Source organism: Corvus kubaryi, unplaced genomic scaffold, assembly GCF_017639235.1.
Source record: "Corvus kubaryi isolate FWS band 111438036 unplaced genomic scaffold, C.kubaryi_AGA036_p1.0 37352, whole genome shotgun sequence".
Classification (NCBI taxonomy): Eukaryota; Metazoa; Chordata; class Aves; order Passeriformes; family Corvidae; genus Corvus; species Corvus kubaryi.
This window is the reverse complement of record NW_024581114.1, coordinates 1,672,860-1,689,100: the sequence shown is the minus strand read 5'-3', so window position 1 is coordinate 1,689,100 and position 16,241 is coordinate 1,672,860. Positions and strand designations below refer to the sequence as shown.

Below are 16,241 nucleotides of genomic sequence, written 5' to 3'. Positions count from 1 at the left end.
GGTAAAATTCTATTAACTTGGTATCATTCTATTACTGGTATTGGGTATAATTCTATTAATTGGGTATAATTTTATTAATTAAGTATTAGGTAAAATTCTATTAACTTGGTATCATTCTATTACAGGTATTGGGTGTAATTCTATTAATTGGGTATAATTCTATTAATTGAGTATTGGGTATAATTCTATTCATTGGGTACAATTCTATTAATTGAGTATTGGGTAAAATTCTATTAACTTGGTATAATTCTATTATTGGTATTGAGTATAATTTTATTAATTTGGTTTAATTCTATTACTGGTATTGGGTATAATTCTATGAATATAATTCTATTAACTGGGTACAATTCTATTGGTGTTTGGTATAATTCTATTAACTGGGTATTGGCTATAATTCTGTGACTAGGTAATGGGTGTAACTATTAATTTGGTATAATTCTATTACTGGTATTGGGTGTAATTCTATTAATTTGGTATAATTCTATTGCTGGTATAGGATATAATTTCATTACTGGGTATTGGGTACAATTCTATGACGGGGGTATAGGGTGTAATTCTATTAATTGGGTGTAATTCTGTTAATGATTGCTGCCATATCATCTAACAGAACTGATTTTTAAGGCAGGCTCCTCCATGAAGCTGTAATTAATGGGACAGCAGCTGGAACTACACACCCAGGCAGCTTCTGTAGGGATCTGCTCACAGAGGTGTAAATCCCTGGATACCTCAGACCCTCTGGATAGCCAGATAAAGCTCCACAGTGATCCAGGATAATTCCATCAGAATATTTTACAATGCTTTTTTTTTTTACTATTTAAAGAGAGATTTTAGACATTCTATTAATACACCAGGTACTCCTGTAACACAGTGTAACTGCACAGCCTGGGGTTGATTTCATAAACCTTGCACAACACAGAAAATTCTTTTCCTGCCCACATATTCCCAGGGATCCCCTGGAATTTGGCACCCACTTGTTCATCAGGTCAAAGCCCTGGTCAGAGAGGAGAGCCCCGAATCTCTTGCGCAGGTTGTTGTAGGGATACTCCGTGAAGGTCATTTTCTTCACTGCTGGCAGCTCATTGTAACCAGGCCAGATTTTTTCACTGGGAGTACCCAGATCCTGCAAATTAAAATATCTCCTTAATAAATTCAGAGTGCAACCCTTTCTTTATTCCTTAGGGGTTGGGAAGTATCCAGAGGAAACAGACAAAACAAATCGTGGGCTCGGCCTACTCAAAGTGTTGTAAAGCAGATTAAATAACTTTTTATTAAGGCTGAATATCTGTTAAAGAGCAACAAGCACTACTCCAACGTTCCTGTTTCTAAAGCCAGTTAAAATCCAAAAACATTTAAGAAGTTACCTTAAAAACTTTGTTAATCTGGTCGATTTCTGACTTCCCTGGGAACAGCGGCTTCTGCGTCAGCAGCTCCCCAAAAATACACCCCACTGACCACATGTCTATGGCTGTGGAATACTCCTGGAAAGCAAGGGAATAAAACCACACCTCAGAAAAATCAGGGAGATATTTTCACTGAGTTGTTTGGAGGGGTGTTGTGGTTTTTGGGGGTTTGTTTGGGTTTTTTTTTGAGCACGACACCCACAACTGATACCCAAGGGCCAGGTGTCAGCTGTATTTATTTAGAAGTTGTAGTTACTGTGAATTATGAGCAATATCCATGTACACAACTATTTCAGGATGAAAGGTGGAAGTCTCCACACTGATGCCTCCTTTTTTCACTCGCAAGCAAAGCAGCACAGCTGATAAACCAGTATTTTTTATGGCATGGCTCTTGTCACTGCAACCCTACAGAGCCTCACTGATTTCACCCAGATTTCAGTTATCAGCAGGGAACGTTCTAGAAGACTACCAGTACCTTGTTCTGCTCTCAGATGTCACGAGTTTTAGACTAATTTAAAAAGACACTTAAAAATCCAGCTGCCAAAGGTGACAGTTTGCCACAATCCATGAGGAATCCATCAGCACTGACCACATCAGCATTCCAAGGGACAAAACCCATCTGGCACCCACCCACCCTGTGCCCAGGGAAGATGGAAGGGTTTTTGCTGTGTCATTAGGAACAGTAATACTGAATATTCAGGATTTTCTCCTCTGAATCAATATAAAGACCCAAGCATGCTCACACTTTGTTCATGATTTATAAAATACAGTCAGGCTGCAGAGTCACTGCTCCAGCAGCCAGAGCAACAAGCAGGAGCTCACCTTTGCTCCAAGCAACAGCTCTGGAGCTCTGTACCATAGTGTCACAACCACAGGGGTGTAGGGCTTCAGGGGAGACCCATATTCCCTGGCTAATCCAAAATCTCCAACCTGAAAGGAAAATAAACAACATTTCCAGCAGTGCTCATTCACCATCAGTGCCACGATGGCCATTGCACAGAACTGTGCTCAGCTCTGGGCACAGCTGTAACTCTGTAATTCTGCAGCACAGAATTTGTCCTGATTTCCTCATTTTGTCTCCTAATTCTTACTTTCAGAATGCCTGAATGACTGAGCAGCAGGTTGGAAGTTTTCAAGTCTCGGTGCAGGATCCAGTTGTCGTGGAGGTGTTTGACCCCTCGCAGTAACTGAATCATCAAAGTCTTCACTTCCCCTGGAATGATAAAAAAAAAACCCCAAATGCATTGAAGAAAATAAATCTACCTTTAATTTTTGTTTTGTTTGTTTGGAGAACAGGGAAAGGGGCAGGAAGGAGTGGCAAGTTAAAAGCACAGCATAGCCTGAACCATAAAAATGTGTCACAGAACAGGAGCAGTCACACCCACAGAGCAAAATTCATTTGGGCAGCTGGAATGCATCCAAATTATGCTCAGAAATTATTGCCTCTCATAGGAAGCAGCCAAAATTAAAGCCCAGTGCACTTTTCCAGTTCAGCACAGGGGAAACTCGCCCAGTTTCACCTCTGAACAGCTCCACTCCACCCCAAACACACAAACTGGATTCATCACCAGCTGTCACCACGAGGATCAGCACTCCCAGCCAACAGCCAACCTTAACTTGTGTCAGGTTTTACAGAACAAACAGAAAAAGCCAGGAAGTGTCAGTTCCAAGGAACACAGGACATTCCAAAGCAACACATGGCACTGCCCAAAGCCAGCTCTCTCCTGCCAGCAGGGCCACTGCCATTTGTGTTGGCCACTTTTCCAGCTCTGAGAATTTCAGGAGACTGTGGCAAACAGTACCTGGCAGAAAAGGCTGTTTCATTGTTTCCATCAGGCTCTTGAGGTCATGTTCTACATAGTTCATCACAATATAGATTTTATCCATGTTACTGCCCACAACGATCTCCTGCAACGCACAAACAGATGATCAAAACCTGCACATGGTATTTAAAAAGCATCCAAAATCAATTTTAGATATCTACTGGTAAGAGGATGGATGCTGCCATTGGTAAAATCCTCAGAAAATGTATTTTTGCTATTAAAAAACAGCTCATTTTTTACAAAACATCAAAATTGTGGAGACAGTGATGTCTATGCAGCCTTATAAGCAGCACACAACTGGTCACAGAAGCAAGCTCTGCCAAGGTTGCTGATATTTTATAAGGCATTTGAAAGCCAAGAGGAATATTTCAAGAACAAAAATACTTTTGAGATAAAGGATTGCAGCCTTACTCTGACAGTGACAATGTTTAGGTGCTGTGCTTTCAGAATTGTGTTTATTTCTCTCAGAGAAGTAATGGGAAAGCCTTCCTTCTCCTTCTCCATTTTCAGTCGCTTCAGAGCCACAATTTCATCTGCAAAGGAAACACATTTCCCATCATCACAGAGTTAATAAATACACATTACCAGGTCCCCCAGTGTTCTCTCAGTGATTAAATATTCAATTAACTGCGCTGTTTTGCCTTGAAAGCAACCAGCTTGCTGGTAAAGAAATACTTTAAACAGATTTATTTCATCACTGAAAAATGGAGAATGGTAATTTGCACACAAGTGCAGCCCTAAATAGCCTGAAGAAACTGGAGGGCACTGATACCCACCAGTCTTTTTGTCCTTTGCTCTGTACACCACACCATAGGTTCCTTCTTCAATCCTGTTCAAACACTGGAATTCCTCCACACTGCGACATCCCTGAAAAAACAGAGGGACAACATTTACTCCTCCAGCATCTGGGGGAAGGTTTTGGTTGGATTTTTTTTTAAAAAATCCAGTAAACTTCAGCAACTTCACAGGCATAGTTAAAATCTACCAGAAGAATTTAACTGTATGGCTGCACCATATGAGAAAGGTATCTTGGGGTTTTATTTTTCATAGAGTTTCTAAAAGAGTCCTGGACAGAGCCTGTGTTTCAGCAGATTAACTAAATTATTCCATTCACTTTTGCACAGAATAATCTGGAATACCTGCCACCAAGGCAAAGGCAGCAACTCAGCACCGTACACTGATAACTTTCACATAATTAGTTAGTAAAAATCTGAATTTTATTAGTATTTCTGCACTTTGCTACATAAAGAACAACCAGTTTCTGTTTATGGTAACAGAACTCTTCTCTCACAAGGATCTATTTCCAGACAGCAATACCAAGATAAGAGGTATCAATTATGTAATTACATTCTTATCTACATTTAAGAGGGTGATCCCCTACCTGGAGGGCAGGAAGATACTTGGGAAGCTCCTGTTTCAGCTCAATGGGAGAGGAAGCTGGAGAATCAGGAATATATTCCCCTTCTGTCATGGCATTGGAATGAGGGGATCCCTCCCCGACCTCCTCCTCCTCCACCTCACTCCCTGCTGAATCTCGGTCAAACCTCGACTCTGTAACTTTAAAAGTCAGAATCAGTCGTGGAAAGAGGAGTTGTCTGGAATAATTAAACTCAGCTTTAGGCAAATAAAGGTGGTGACATTGATCACTGTATGGGAGAGGATCATGGAGAAGTCCAATTCCTCCTCTTGGCAGAGGTGATGCTTTTAAGAATTCAGAGTCATGGACCTACAGGTTACAGTGTTAATGCAGCAGGTCAGAAGAATAAATCTTTATACCAGAATGAAAGAGAAAACTGACCCAGGATCTCCATTCTGACTGCAAAGCTTTTGTGATGAGAGGACAGGACAAAAGAACACAAAATGAAAGAGAAGGAAACATCAGCTCATTAGACTGATTCCCTCTAAACATAAAGCTTGGAGAGGATTTCAAGGAATTTCTGAGTTTGACATGAAAGTGGCATTTAAAGTATTTTAAATATTTGCAGAAATAGATTTATTCTGCTGCAAAAACTCAGCCAAACGCTTCTTTAAAATAGCCAATATCTGCATTGTACCAACTGGGATGTGGTTTCCATTCTCCTGTTCCTCCTCTTCACTCATTTCCTCTTCGCTCACCTCCTCTGCAAAACAGAACCAGGTTTGATTGAAAAATCTCCTGCAGCTCCTTGGGAAGCAAATCCCTGCTGAAATCCTTTCCTATCTCACCAGGCCTTCTGCACTGGCAGTGACCAAGCACTTCTGTTTCACTTGGACAGCAAATGCTTCCAACAGGGAACACAATTCTTACCAATTACCTGGGAACTGGGATGTGGGCAGGTAAATAAAATATTAATATTTGCTTATTAACTAGAATTGATTTTAAAGAAAAACACCCAGCCACCAGAAGCTGCTTTTGTGCCTTTTCTTTGCTAATTAAAGAATGGCTGCACGCAGACTTTTTTACTGAACCTTTTGTTATTACGTTCATTCACTTGAAAAAAAGTTCTGAAATTTGCAACTGAAAAGGATTCAAAATGACAAAGACATTTGGATTTCACCACCCCCCAACGAAGTGCAAGACTGTGCTCTGCAGAATATTTGATGTGTTACAGAACCACTGGAACTGTTGACCACTTAGGGAGACAAGAATGACTTGCAGGTTTCTGATGTGGCTTCTTAGATGAAGAATTGGTATTACCTCTACACAAAAGGATAGAATATGACTTGTACTTGGGTTTTTTCTTTTTAGTTATCTTGACCTGAGAGGTCTCAGCCTACCCTAGACTAAGAGAAAAGGAAAATGTTCAAATAAAACAACACAGGATGAGGAAAAAAAGAAAACCACACACCCCTGTAGGCCCTGCTTTGTGATCCTCACCTGCTGATTGCTCAGACACTTCCTCAGAATTGCTTCCTGTCTCCTCCTCCTCCTCCTCTTCCTCTCCCTCTTCCTCAGAGCCTTCACTGCTGGACTCTTCCTCCTCCTCTTCTGAGCCTGATCCAGATTCTGTCCAGGAATAATCAAACACACAACTGAGCAGGCACACACCAACAGTGCTTACTCAGCAGAGAGATTAATTACATCTGTACAATTAATCACATCTCCTAAATTGCATTTAATCACCTGAGGAAGACTCTGCTGAGCTGGTTTTTCTCTCACTGTCACTGATGTCTTGCAAGTCTGACAGAGGATCCCTCTCTTCTGGTTTCTCTTCTTTTACTGCTGAAACCATAAAAATTAAAAACACAGAGCTAATTGAGTATCCTTTCCAAGCCTCTGAACTCCCAGGTAACTGCTTCACTTTCTGCTGGCATTAAATCAGTGCTGAACATTCAGTATTGGAAATTCAGAGCACTAAAAAGAAAAAATATATATATAATCATTTCACACTCTGCTCAATGACAAACAGCTTTTCTGAACTGCAGTGGTGCAGGATCAACAGCCAAAAATATGGAATATTGACCTGGTTTTTAAACATGTTGTGTTCCTAAGCTCTTCTAATATTAATTAAAACAGGGGAAAAAAGGAAAAAAAGTACCATGGTGACAAGAATCACCAGGACAGGGTGCCTACACACTGGTTACTGTCAGTGCTCACTGCTCCAGTGCAGACTCTCTGATCCCCATGAAAAATCCCTGGTGGTTGATTAGGCAGGAGTTTCCCAGGACTTGCTGCCTGCCTCCACCTGGAATTCCAGCTGACTCCATCCTGATTTGAGTGGCTACACTTCTTTTCACAGCTGCACACGTTAGCAAGGCAGACACAGAGCTTTCCTCCTTCCAACAAAGGCATCTTTATGTCACTTGTGCAAGTTCTCTACCCCCAGAACCTTCAGGTGGCATCATTTTCTGGCTTGGAAAACAAAATTCACCGTCTAAGCAGAACACTGCCTTAAGGATTTAATTTCTTCTACAAGATGACACCAGTGATGCTTACATTGATCTCTGTGAGGTCACTTTTTAGGGTAGTTTAGCTCCTAACCACAAATCCAACTGGAGCTGGAGGTACCAATCCCTTTTTAACCTGCAAGGGAATTCAACTGCAGGGTTTTAAAAATTCAGTCAGCTGCTTCTTTCACCACTGAACGGGGTAACTCATTCAGAAACTTTTCCCATTCCTACTCCTACCCCTAAATCCATTCCATTTGTCACTGGTACAACTCCTGCAAAACCAGCATTGCTTTAGCAAACAGCACAAATGTAGAGATCTGTGAAGATTCCAGAGTTATGCTGCTGGAGCTGAGGTGGACAATACTTTAAACTGAGCACCTGGGATGTTTGTTTAAGACTAAAAATTGAACACTACCCCAGCCCAGCTCCTGCTGCCCCCAAAGACAGTGTAGAGTGGCAGATGCTACCTGGTTTCCTGCTCTCTCCTTGCTCAAGCTTGTCTCTCTGCTGGCGCAAAGGGCTGCGACTCCAGGGTCTCATTTTTACTTTGTCTCCATATTCTTCCCTCACTGTTCTATGGTGTGCAGAAACTAGGGAAAACAAAACCACAAGAAATTGTTACATCTGCCTAATTAGAGTTGTCCTGTCTGCCACAGCCACCTGATGGGAATGCTTTTCTTTTTTTTTTTTATGGGGTAACAGGGAAGAGTGGGAGAAGAACCTACTTAAATCTAGGAGAATGAAGGGCTTTGATTTATCTCAAATAAAATATGGATTTCTACTGCTTAGAGAAAGCTGCTGCCACATTTAAAAACAGAAGCAAGCTGCCCTGTATGTTACACAGTAAATACCCTGATTCTAAAGCATTAATGCCAGAGAAAGAAGTGGAAAAAATGTAAAAGAATAAAACCAGCTGAGGTTTAGAAGGAGCTGACAGAACATTCAGAACAATAAAACCAATTAAATGAAAGGTTACACAGATTGAGCACTATCAGCATAAAGCCAAGCACAAAAAGGAGCTGTTTGGTATGAGCTGAGCAAGAAAGAAAAGCAAAAAAATATGGTTTGTTCTGCTATTCTTGAATAACCTTTTCCAATCATCACAGGAATGGGCTCTGATTTTACCTCTGAAAGTTGGGACAGAGATTCTTTAACCAAAAATTATGTGAGCTTAGATTGCAAATACCCAACACGCTGTGCAAAGAGTTCATGTGCAGAACTGAAACTGTTCAGGCACCAGATCTTCCCACCTGACTCCCACTGCAGCATTTTCCATGCCTGGAGTACTTACATGACCTCTCCCCCCTTTGCAATTTATTCCCCCAAATCCTTAAAACGTTGAATTTTGAGGTTTCAACCTCTACCAGATTGAGTTAGACTCAGCCAAAGAGTTCAGAACCACTGGGATCATGCTGGGTGCCCACAGTGGCACCTCCAGAAATCTTGTTTTTATGGGAAATCTCCCTGACAGGGAGAGGCAAAGACTCACTGACAACCAACCTGCCAGGATATTTTAGGCACATAACATCATCACTTGTTTTTATCTCCCCACGTAGAACTTCGATTTCCTTTTCCCTCCCAGTGAAAGGTCTCCCCACTTTAACTTTTTTAAAAATTCTGGCCACTTTCTATCCCTCCACTCCACCACTGTGTCAGCAGATAGGAAAGTGATAGAGAGTATGAAGAATATTTATGCAGAGAGAGTCACCTTCTCTCCTGGCTTCCCTCTCCTTCCTCCTCTCCTCAGCTCTCCTTTCTCGCTCCTTTTGCTCCCGTTGTTCCTTCTGCTGCTCCCGGATTTTTCTTTCCCTTTCCCTCTCCAGTTGCTCCAGACGATCTCTGGAAAATAATTTTTGTTTCGTTACCAATTCAGCTTGTGAAGAGAAGGAAATCTGGTTTGCAGCACCAAACCACTAAACTCAACTTCCTTATCAACACCCCCAGTTGTGCATCAGTCAAAAACAGGTGGAGTTTTTCAGCTGACCCTTTAAAAAACAGGTTTCAAAGACCCAGACCAGGAACTCTCCACCCTATCAGGATTTAAGCAGAAATGAAGCCAGTTCAGTTAATTAATGCCTTGATACTTTGCAAATCTGGTCTGTACTCTTTTTTTTTACGTTGGAAAAAACCTCTAAGACCATCCAATCTTTTTGTTACAGTGAACCACTGGCAGTGAATTCACCTGGAACGTCCATGGCACTGAAGCAACTTTGAAACAATTAAAGTGAAGAACACATTCCCAGGAACACAGACAAGTTTTCACTGTGGTTTTTTTTTTTTTTTTTTTTTTTTTTTTGGTCATTTCAGAACAACAAATGCTCAGAGATAGATCAGAGGAGGCAGCTGCTCATCTCCCTCCCCAGGGGAGGGAGGGATGGATGTACCTCTCCCTCCTGGAATGCTCCCTTGCCATCTCTCTCCGTTTCTGTCTCTCCCATTCACGCCGGGCTTTATCCTGCTCTTCTCTATGTCTCTTCCTACGCTCATGCTCCCGTTCTTTCTCTTTCACTCTGGCATGTTTCCCTTAAACAAACAGAAATCAATTTCTGAGTGTTACTGGTCAAAATATTCAGCGCTCCCGTTTTCACAAAGCAAAACTCAGAGAGGGTGGAACTGATGGGAACCTATTGCCATCATCTCTGTTGTTTTCTTAAAGAGAAAATCCTGTGCTGAAAGAGGATTGGAGAGTCCAAAGTCTGTAAGATCTTGCACAAATACTTGTATTGAAGTAAAAAACGGTTGTTAGTGACAGGAAGACAACGGGAATGTCTCTAGAAAGGATGTTTTTTTTCCTTGGTAGGTACAAAGATCAGAGGCCTTTCACTCAGTGAAGCCAGAGAGAAGCTTATCAGGCTTCAAGGAGTGAAAGTGACCTCAGTGTCCCTGTCCCAAAATGATTTCTGTCCTCTCAACCATGTTCATACCCCTGTAATTTCCATAAGGCACTAAACACAGCCAAAGAAATAATAAAAGTTTAAATTCCTCTGTAAATTATCCACCTGCTATGTCTCCTTTAATCTGAATTATTGTTATTTACTCTACACAGAGCTTCCCAAGGGGAAGTTCCCAGAAACCAGAAGCTTCCAAGTGTGGCAAGAAGCACCTTCTGCAGAATGACTTCGGTGCCTGCGTTTCTCTTTCCTCTTCTCATCTTTCCTATGATGGGTTTTTTCTTTCCGGGACATTTGCTGGGGTGGTTTGATAGCCAAGGAATCATCTTCTTCTCCCCTAAAAGGCAGGACAGGAATAAACTCAGGGAGGTGACAGGTGCTGTCAAACAGAGCAGGAGTTATTTCCTCTTTTTGAAAAGATTCCCATTTTATATTGAATTCCTGCAATAACCCTAAATCAAAATGGGACCACAACACACTGTTAAATCTTAACCAGTGCTTCAAAAAAGTTACCCTGGTGTGTTCTCTGAGAAGGATTTGCCACTTCTGCACACTAAAAAATGAGATTTTTCCCTTCAGGTATTTGAAACCCTCTTCTCAGGACTTCTAAAGGTTCATTTCAGGAACTCTGTCTTTTTATTTCCTTATTCTTACCTGTCTTCCATTGAGTCTTCCCTCCTGTACGGTGAGTTCCTGATGGTTATTTCCATGCGATGGTCTCTCAGCTCCCCCTCTTCAAGAGAATCCCGCTTGGAATCCCTGTCATCTGACTGAGGGAATCAAAAGAGAGGGAAAATTCCATTTATTTGTACGTCTCAAAATGAAAAATATTTAAATATCACTGAAGCCTTCCACTGCTGGCTCAGAAATCCAACCTCGACTGGTCACCCCTGTAAAATCCACTGATTTATGAGAGCAGCACTCTGACTGCAATTACAGCTGAACTGCTTTAATTCAACGTAATTAAACAAAATTAAACACTAAGGAGGATTGCAGTAGCTACTGTGGGCTTTTTTCTGCAATAATTATTCTGTACACAGCTGTACCAAACCAAACAGCAACATAAAAGTGATGCCAAATTTGCCTTAACACGTTTTTCTATAAAATCTTTAGAAGTTGTTCCTTGGACTGCAACTCCCAGTTAATTACATTAATTTATTTATCTTTTCTGACAAATAACTGTAACAAAACCCAGTGTATAATGCAAGACCAATGGAATCTTCACGAAGCATCCTATTTTTGTGAAACTTTGGAATTAGACAAAGAATATTTCAGCTGACAGGGCACGAGCCTTGTTCTCACCAGAAAATCAGGATACAGGCACTGCACCCCATGAAAATGCAGTTTTCCACTAATAAAGCCACTGATTCCACTAAAATGAATCCCAAAGGGCAGCTTACATTTTTCATACGTTTTATCTCTGCCTTCTCCTCTTGCTCCTTCCTTCGCTTCTTCTCCTGGAGAATTTCATCTAAAGTTTTCACTTTCCAAGAGTCCTTTTCATCACCCATTTGAGTTAAAAAAAACAACACCCTCTGAAAAAGAAGGAGATGTTCACAAACCCCACAGACAACCCTGTTTCACACCCATTTTTTTCAGTGCAAACACTTCGCGTTCCATTTTTGAGTAAAGCCAGGCTGGAGTTGACTTATGGTGAACCGAAAAATGTTTGGTTTAATCCCAGAAGATTTAAAGCCAAAGGAACGAAGGCCCTGCTGCAAACTCAGGGAGCTGCTGGAGTGCACAGAAAACACAGTTTATGGCCAAGGTTTGGTGTCACACGTTCAAAAATGACCTGAGACCTCGGGGGAGTTAACAAAGCTTGGGGAAAAAGGACACGAGGAAGGCAGAGTTTATGGGATATGTGTCAGAACTCCTGAGATAAGGAAGAAAGTAATCAAGCCAATTCAGCAGCTGCGCTGAAATCAGCTGTCACTGAGTAAAAGGTGAGTCCAGCACGACTCCCGACCCAAAAGACGAGAAATACTGAGCGTGGCACTAATTAGGATGAGAAGCGAAAGAATAATTAACCGATAGAAGGCAGAATATTAATTAACAAGAGAGCTATGTAACTTATACCCAACGAGCACTAACTCGTTGGTTTTCTGGAACGAATAAACAGCAAAAAGTTGACAGCTGGAGGGGTTTGACCTGCGGAACACACCGAGCACCCAACTCTGAGATAACTCATCGCTGTCTCTCGCTCGTGTGCCATCCCCGGCTTGTCGCACACCGCTAAACCAACCCCATTTTAGCGGCCAGCACCGCCCGCTCCCCGCACAGCCCCGGCCCCCGGCGGCCAGGGGGTCACACAGCCCCGCGGCCCTCACGGAGCGGTGCCACCCGCGGGCCGGCAGCGCGGCCGCTCCGCCGCCCGCCCTCAGCGCTGAGGCTCCCCCGGTGTCCGCTCAGCCCCTGCGGTGCCCCCGGTGTCCCCTCAGCCCTCTCGGTGCCCTCTCGGTGTCCCCTCAGCCCCCCCGGAGCCCCCCGGCCCCGCTCACCGCCGCCGCCACCGGGGAGTGCGACCAGCAGCGCGCGACTAACGCGTCACTTCCGCCCGCCGCCGCACGCCGATGACGTCGGCGCCACCTCACGGGGCGGTAATTAGCGAAACTCGTTAATGAGCCGTTAATTGGTGCGTTCCTCAACGGCCCCACCAGCCGGAGCGGCATGAATGAACCTCCAGGCTGTGCCCGTTCGGCGGTAAATACAAACCCACACCCGGCAGGGGTGGGAATGGAGGCGGTGTCGCCACAGGGCCGCCTTTAATGCCACATCAAAGTGTTGAGTTGGAGTGAATAAAGCGCGATTCCAACCCAAAGCTGCAATTCCTAAATGGAAATGAGTGAGAGGGTGGCACAGCGACCGAACACGGCACAGAACAGCAAAGATCAGCATGCCCTGATCCCTAATTATCCATCCCCCATTGGAAATACGACAATATTATAATGTCGTATAATAATGACATAAGAATGTCATACGACGATATAATAATGTCATATAATAATGACATAATAATGTCAAATACTAATGATATAATGTCATACAACGACATAATAATGTCGTATAATAATGACAAAAATGTCATACAACGAAATAATAGACATAATAATGTCAAATATTAATGATATAATAATGTCATAGAACGATATAATAATGTCATATAATAATGACATAATAATGTCATACGATATAATAATGTCGTATAATGACATAAAAATGTCATACAACGATATAATAATGACATAATAATGACATATAATGACATAATAATGTCATACAACAATATAATAATGTCATATAATAATGACATAATAATGTCATATAATAATGACATAATAATGTCGTATAATGGGCCATCTAATGGGAAATAATGACAATTTAGAAGTCAATAATGTCAATAAGGACAATTTAGAGTGCTGTGGCACCTGCACCTCCGCTCACCAGGAATTCACACTTAGGGAACACATGCTCTGAGTGTACTGAAAAATGTCAAATAAATAATCTGCAAGGCTCCAGCTCACAGAGCTCATCCTCCTCACGGGTACCTGGGGGAAATGCAGTGGCAGAAACTCTAAAATATTGCCCAGAAATCGATTTTGTGGGCAGCACTGCTGCTGTCACCCGACAGGCAGAGCTGGGGTGTGACACCCTCGTGAATTCTTAACGAGGAGCCAAAAGCTCCTTGTTTGCACAGCAGCAGAGATGATGGACCGGCCTGAGTGGAGAATAAAAAAGGTTTTATGAGTGGACAGTCAAGAGGTTGCTTTGTTTAATTTAAGGAAAGCAAAGGCCAAAGAGAGGGCAAAGAAAAATACACGAGATCAACACTGGAACAAAGCCCGGCAGAAGAGGATGGTTGTGCTGCCACAGAGCAGGGGCTGCCCCTGGTGTTAAAATCCCATTCCCAAATCCTCCCAGGGCAGTGTTTTGGTCACAGAAAGGCCAAAACCCAGTGGGTTTTTAAAATGAACCTCAAGCAGCTGATGGTGGGATTACTTGGGAGCAGAGCTGGGATTTCTGTTTGTCACCTAAAGCAGAAATATGACACAAACCAGACTTTGTTTTTTTTTTTTTTTTTTTTTTCTTTTTTTTTGGTAGTTGTACTTTCAAAAATCTTAGTGTATTTGGCAGAAAACAAACCAAAAAAAAAAAAAAACCCACAGAGCTCCACGCCATAGTCCACAGCTTTTATAAAAGTGACAGGAGTACAAAAGAAACAAAATACCACAGACAGATCACATACACAAGGATGAAAAAAATTGGCATTTCCCTCCCTCAGATCTTTGGGGAATCTGCCCCAGGCAGCCACTCAGATGTGGAAATGTAACCATGAGCCTAAATTTTACAGGAATTCTACTGGTAACTTCCTGTTAGCCATTATTTTTACCATAAAGACCACTCTATATCCATGCTACAACCTTCCAGAAGAGTGGCAATTATTAAAATCCACTCATTTTAACTTAGCTTTGTTCCCAAAAAGTCCATTTGAATGTTTTTTGTAGCTACATGTGCGCTTTTTAAATTTTTTTTGCAAAACTAATGGCTGTTCTTCAGAATTTTGAAGAGGAAAGTGAACTTTTAATCTTTGATCTACCACAAAACCAAATTTCCTTTAAAAAAAGGAAACTTAAGAGCTGCAGAAATAAAGATTTGCCTCAGTTTATGGTTAATATTCCTCCCTTCCATCTGTCACAGATACCTCTGAGATTCTTCACACAATCAGAAATTAGACAGATATTTTACACACAGGTCAGACTCATAACCCTGAGTTTCTAAAAGGCAGCCTTTTGTTGCACTCTTAGAAATAATATAAAAAACCACCACAAATTTATTTCCTCCTACCAGAAATGCGTAATAAAATGAAATTAAAACAACAAAACGGTTTCTTTACAGAAATACAGAGATCCTGCTTCCTTTGTCACCACAATTTTCAGTGTTTTTTTACCTCTAAGCAACTACAAGTATTTTTAACTCAGCACTCCATTTACACAGGGTATGTGTGTGTGAATATTTGCATCTCAGTTTTGTCACATACACGATCGGAATGCGATATTTCCACGTTAAATTTTAGGAGGAAAACCCCTACAAATCTTAGATTTGCAGTCAGCAGTGGGTGCTCACCACTGCTCATTTCCCATAGTTTGCTTCAGCCAAAGCTATAAAGTTGTTTTCTGGGAGAGAAGGGGGGGGGGGGGGCCTCTCTTTTAGGATTATGGAATATCCTGAGTGGGAGGGGACCCACGAGGATCATCCAGTCCAACTCCTGCCCTGCACAGATGTTCCAAAATCCCATCTTGTGTTGGCCAAATACTCCTGGAGCTCTGGCAGGTTTTGGGGCCCAAAAAGCCCTCAGGGCTCGAGCAGAGTGGGACAATCCCCTCCTTGGACCTCTTCCAGCTCTACACCACACAGGAATGATGGAGGATGCAGGAAATGGAGAGCAACAACCAGGAATTTCCATGATGCACCAATTCCATCCCTCTGCCAGCAGAATACAGTGGTGGAGCCACGTTTTCACATTTTTTGGATGGGGAGGGAGACAGGAATTGTTTTCCCACAAGACACTGAAGTTCTTTCACCAACACAGGCTCGTACACGATTTGCAGTCAAGGAAAGACAACAAAGCCCACGTTTACCACATTCCAGGTCCTCTTTCCCAAAGCTTTCCTGGATCCTCCCCAGGTCCTTCCTGCTTCAAGTCCTGGGCTCAACCTGCGAGGAACTCAAAGGAACAACACATCCAGATTTCCTTGGAGCCACACTCGGTTGGAAGGATAAACCACATTAATCATAGGGTTCCAAATCCTTGGGGATCAGCGGCTCGGTGTCCTCGGTGGGCCCTGGCGGGGGCTGTGGGGCCATGGCCAGGCTGTGCAGGGTCTCCTGCTGGTGCTGCTTGGCTTTGTTGTAGAGCAGGACCCCCACGGTGACCAGGACAGTGCCAACAGCTGACAGGCTGGTGATCTTGTTCCCAAACACAATGATGCTGAGCCAGATGGACAGGGCGTGTTTGACAGTGCTGGCAACGCTGCAAACAACAGCAGGGGCATCAGGGGCAGCAGGGGCAGCAGGAACAGCAGGGGCAGCAGCTCTGCCATGTCCCACAGCCAGGCTTTAATGTCTGCCTTGCTCCTAAACACCACCTCAGATTCCCCTTCCCCAATCCTGATTTCCCTCATTCATCTCTTTGCAAATACCTTTAGTTTTCCACCTCAGATTCCCCTTCCAACCCCAACCATCCTGATTTCCCTCAT

The 16,241-nt window shown here is 42.7% G+C and overlaps 2 protein-coding genes across 10 annotated transcripts in view; both read right to left on the bottom strand.

Annotated features, from left to right (window-relative positions):
• Window positions 1-12,553, bottom strand: part of LOC121666476 (cyclin-dependent kinase 11B) — a 15,057-nt gene extending 2,504 nt beyond the window's left edge. Inside the window, exons 1-18 of one of the 6 annotated variants that reach the window (XM_042032059.1) lie at window positions 12,486-12,553; window positions 11,385-11,519; window positions 10,639-10,754; window positions 10,197-10,321; window positions 9,478-9,616; window positions 8,802-8,932; window positions 7,561-7,683; window positions 6,327-6,425; window positions 6,081-6,209; window positions 5,278-5,343; window positions 4,605-4,780; window positions 4,000-4,090; window positions 3,635-3,756; window positions 3,203-3,308; window positions 2,492-2,613; window positions 2,223-2,330; window positions 1,362-1,478; window positions 972-1,120 (exon numbers count right to left, since the gene is read on the bottom strand). In XM_042032059.1, the coding sequence (XP_041887993.1) occupies window positions 972-1,120; window positions 1,362-1,478; window positions 2,223-2,330; window positions 2,492-2,613; window positions 3,203-3,308; window positions 3,635-3,756; window positions 4,000-4,090; window positions 4,605-4,780; window positions 5,278-5,343; window positions 6,081-6,209; window positions 6,327-6,425; window positions 7,561-7,683; window positions 8,802-8,932; window positions 9,478-9,616; window positions 10,197-10,321; window positions 10,639-10,754; window positions 11,385-11,495 (2,030 nt within the window). In that variant the 5' untranslated portion in view covers window positions 11,496-11,519; window positions 12,486-12,553. The remainder of the gene's footprint in view (window positions 1-971; window positions 1,121-1,361; window positions 1,479-2,222; window positions 2,331-2,491; window positions 2,614-3,202; window positions 3,309-3,634; window positions 3,757-3,999; window positions 4,091-4,604; window positions 4,781-5,277; window positions 5,344-6,080; window positions 6,210-6,326; window positions 6,426-7,560; window positions 7,684-8,801; window positions 8,933-9,477; window positions 9,617-10,196; window positions 10,322-10,638; window positions 10,755-11,384; window positions 11,520-12,485) is intronic. The other 5 variants (XM_042032061.1, XM_042032060.1, XM_042032062.1 and 2 more) reach the window with 5 other exon arrangements.
• Window positions 12,554-14,153: 1,600 nt separating this feature from the next.
• LOC121666473 (solute carrier family 35 member E2A-like) overlaps window positions 14,154-16,241 on the bottom strand; it is a 10,069-nt gene continuing 7,981 nt past the window's right edge. For all 4 annotated transcript variants that reach the window (XM_042032051.1, XM_042032050.1, XM_042032053.1 and 1 more), the window contains exon 9: window positions 14,154-16,015. In XM_042032051.1, the coding sequence (XP_041887985.1) occupies window positions 15,772-16,015 (244 nt within the window). In that variant the 3' untranslated portion in view covers window positions 14,154-15,771. The remainder of the gene's footprint in view (window positions 16,016-16,241) is intronic.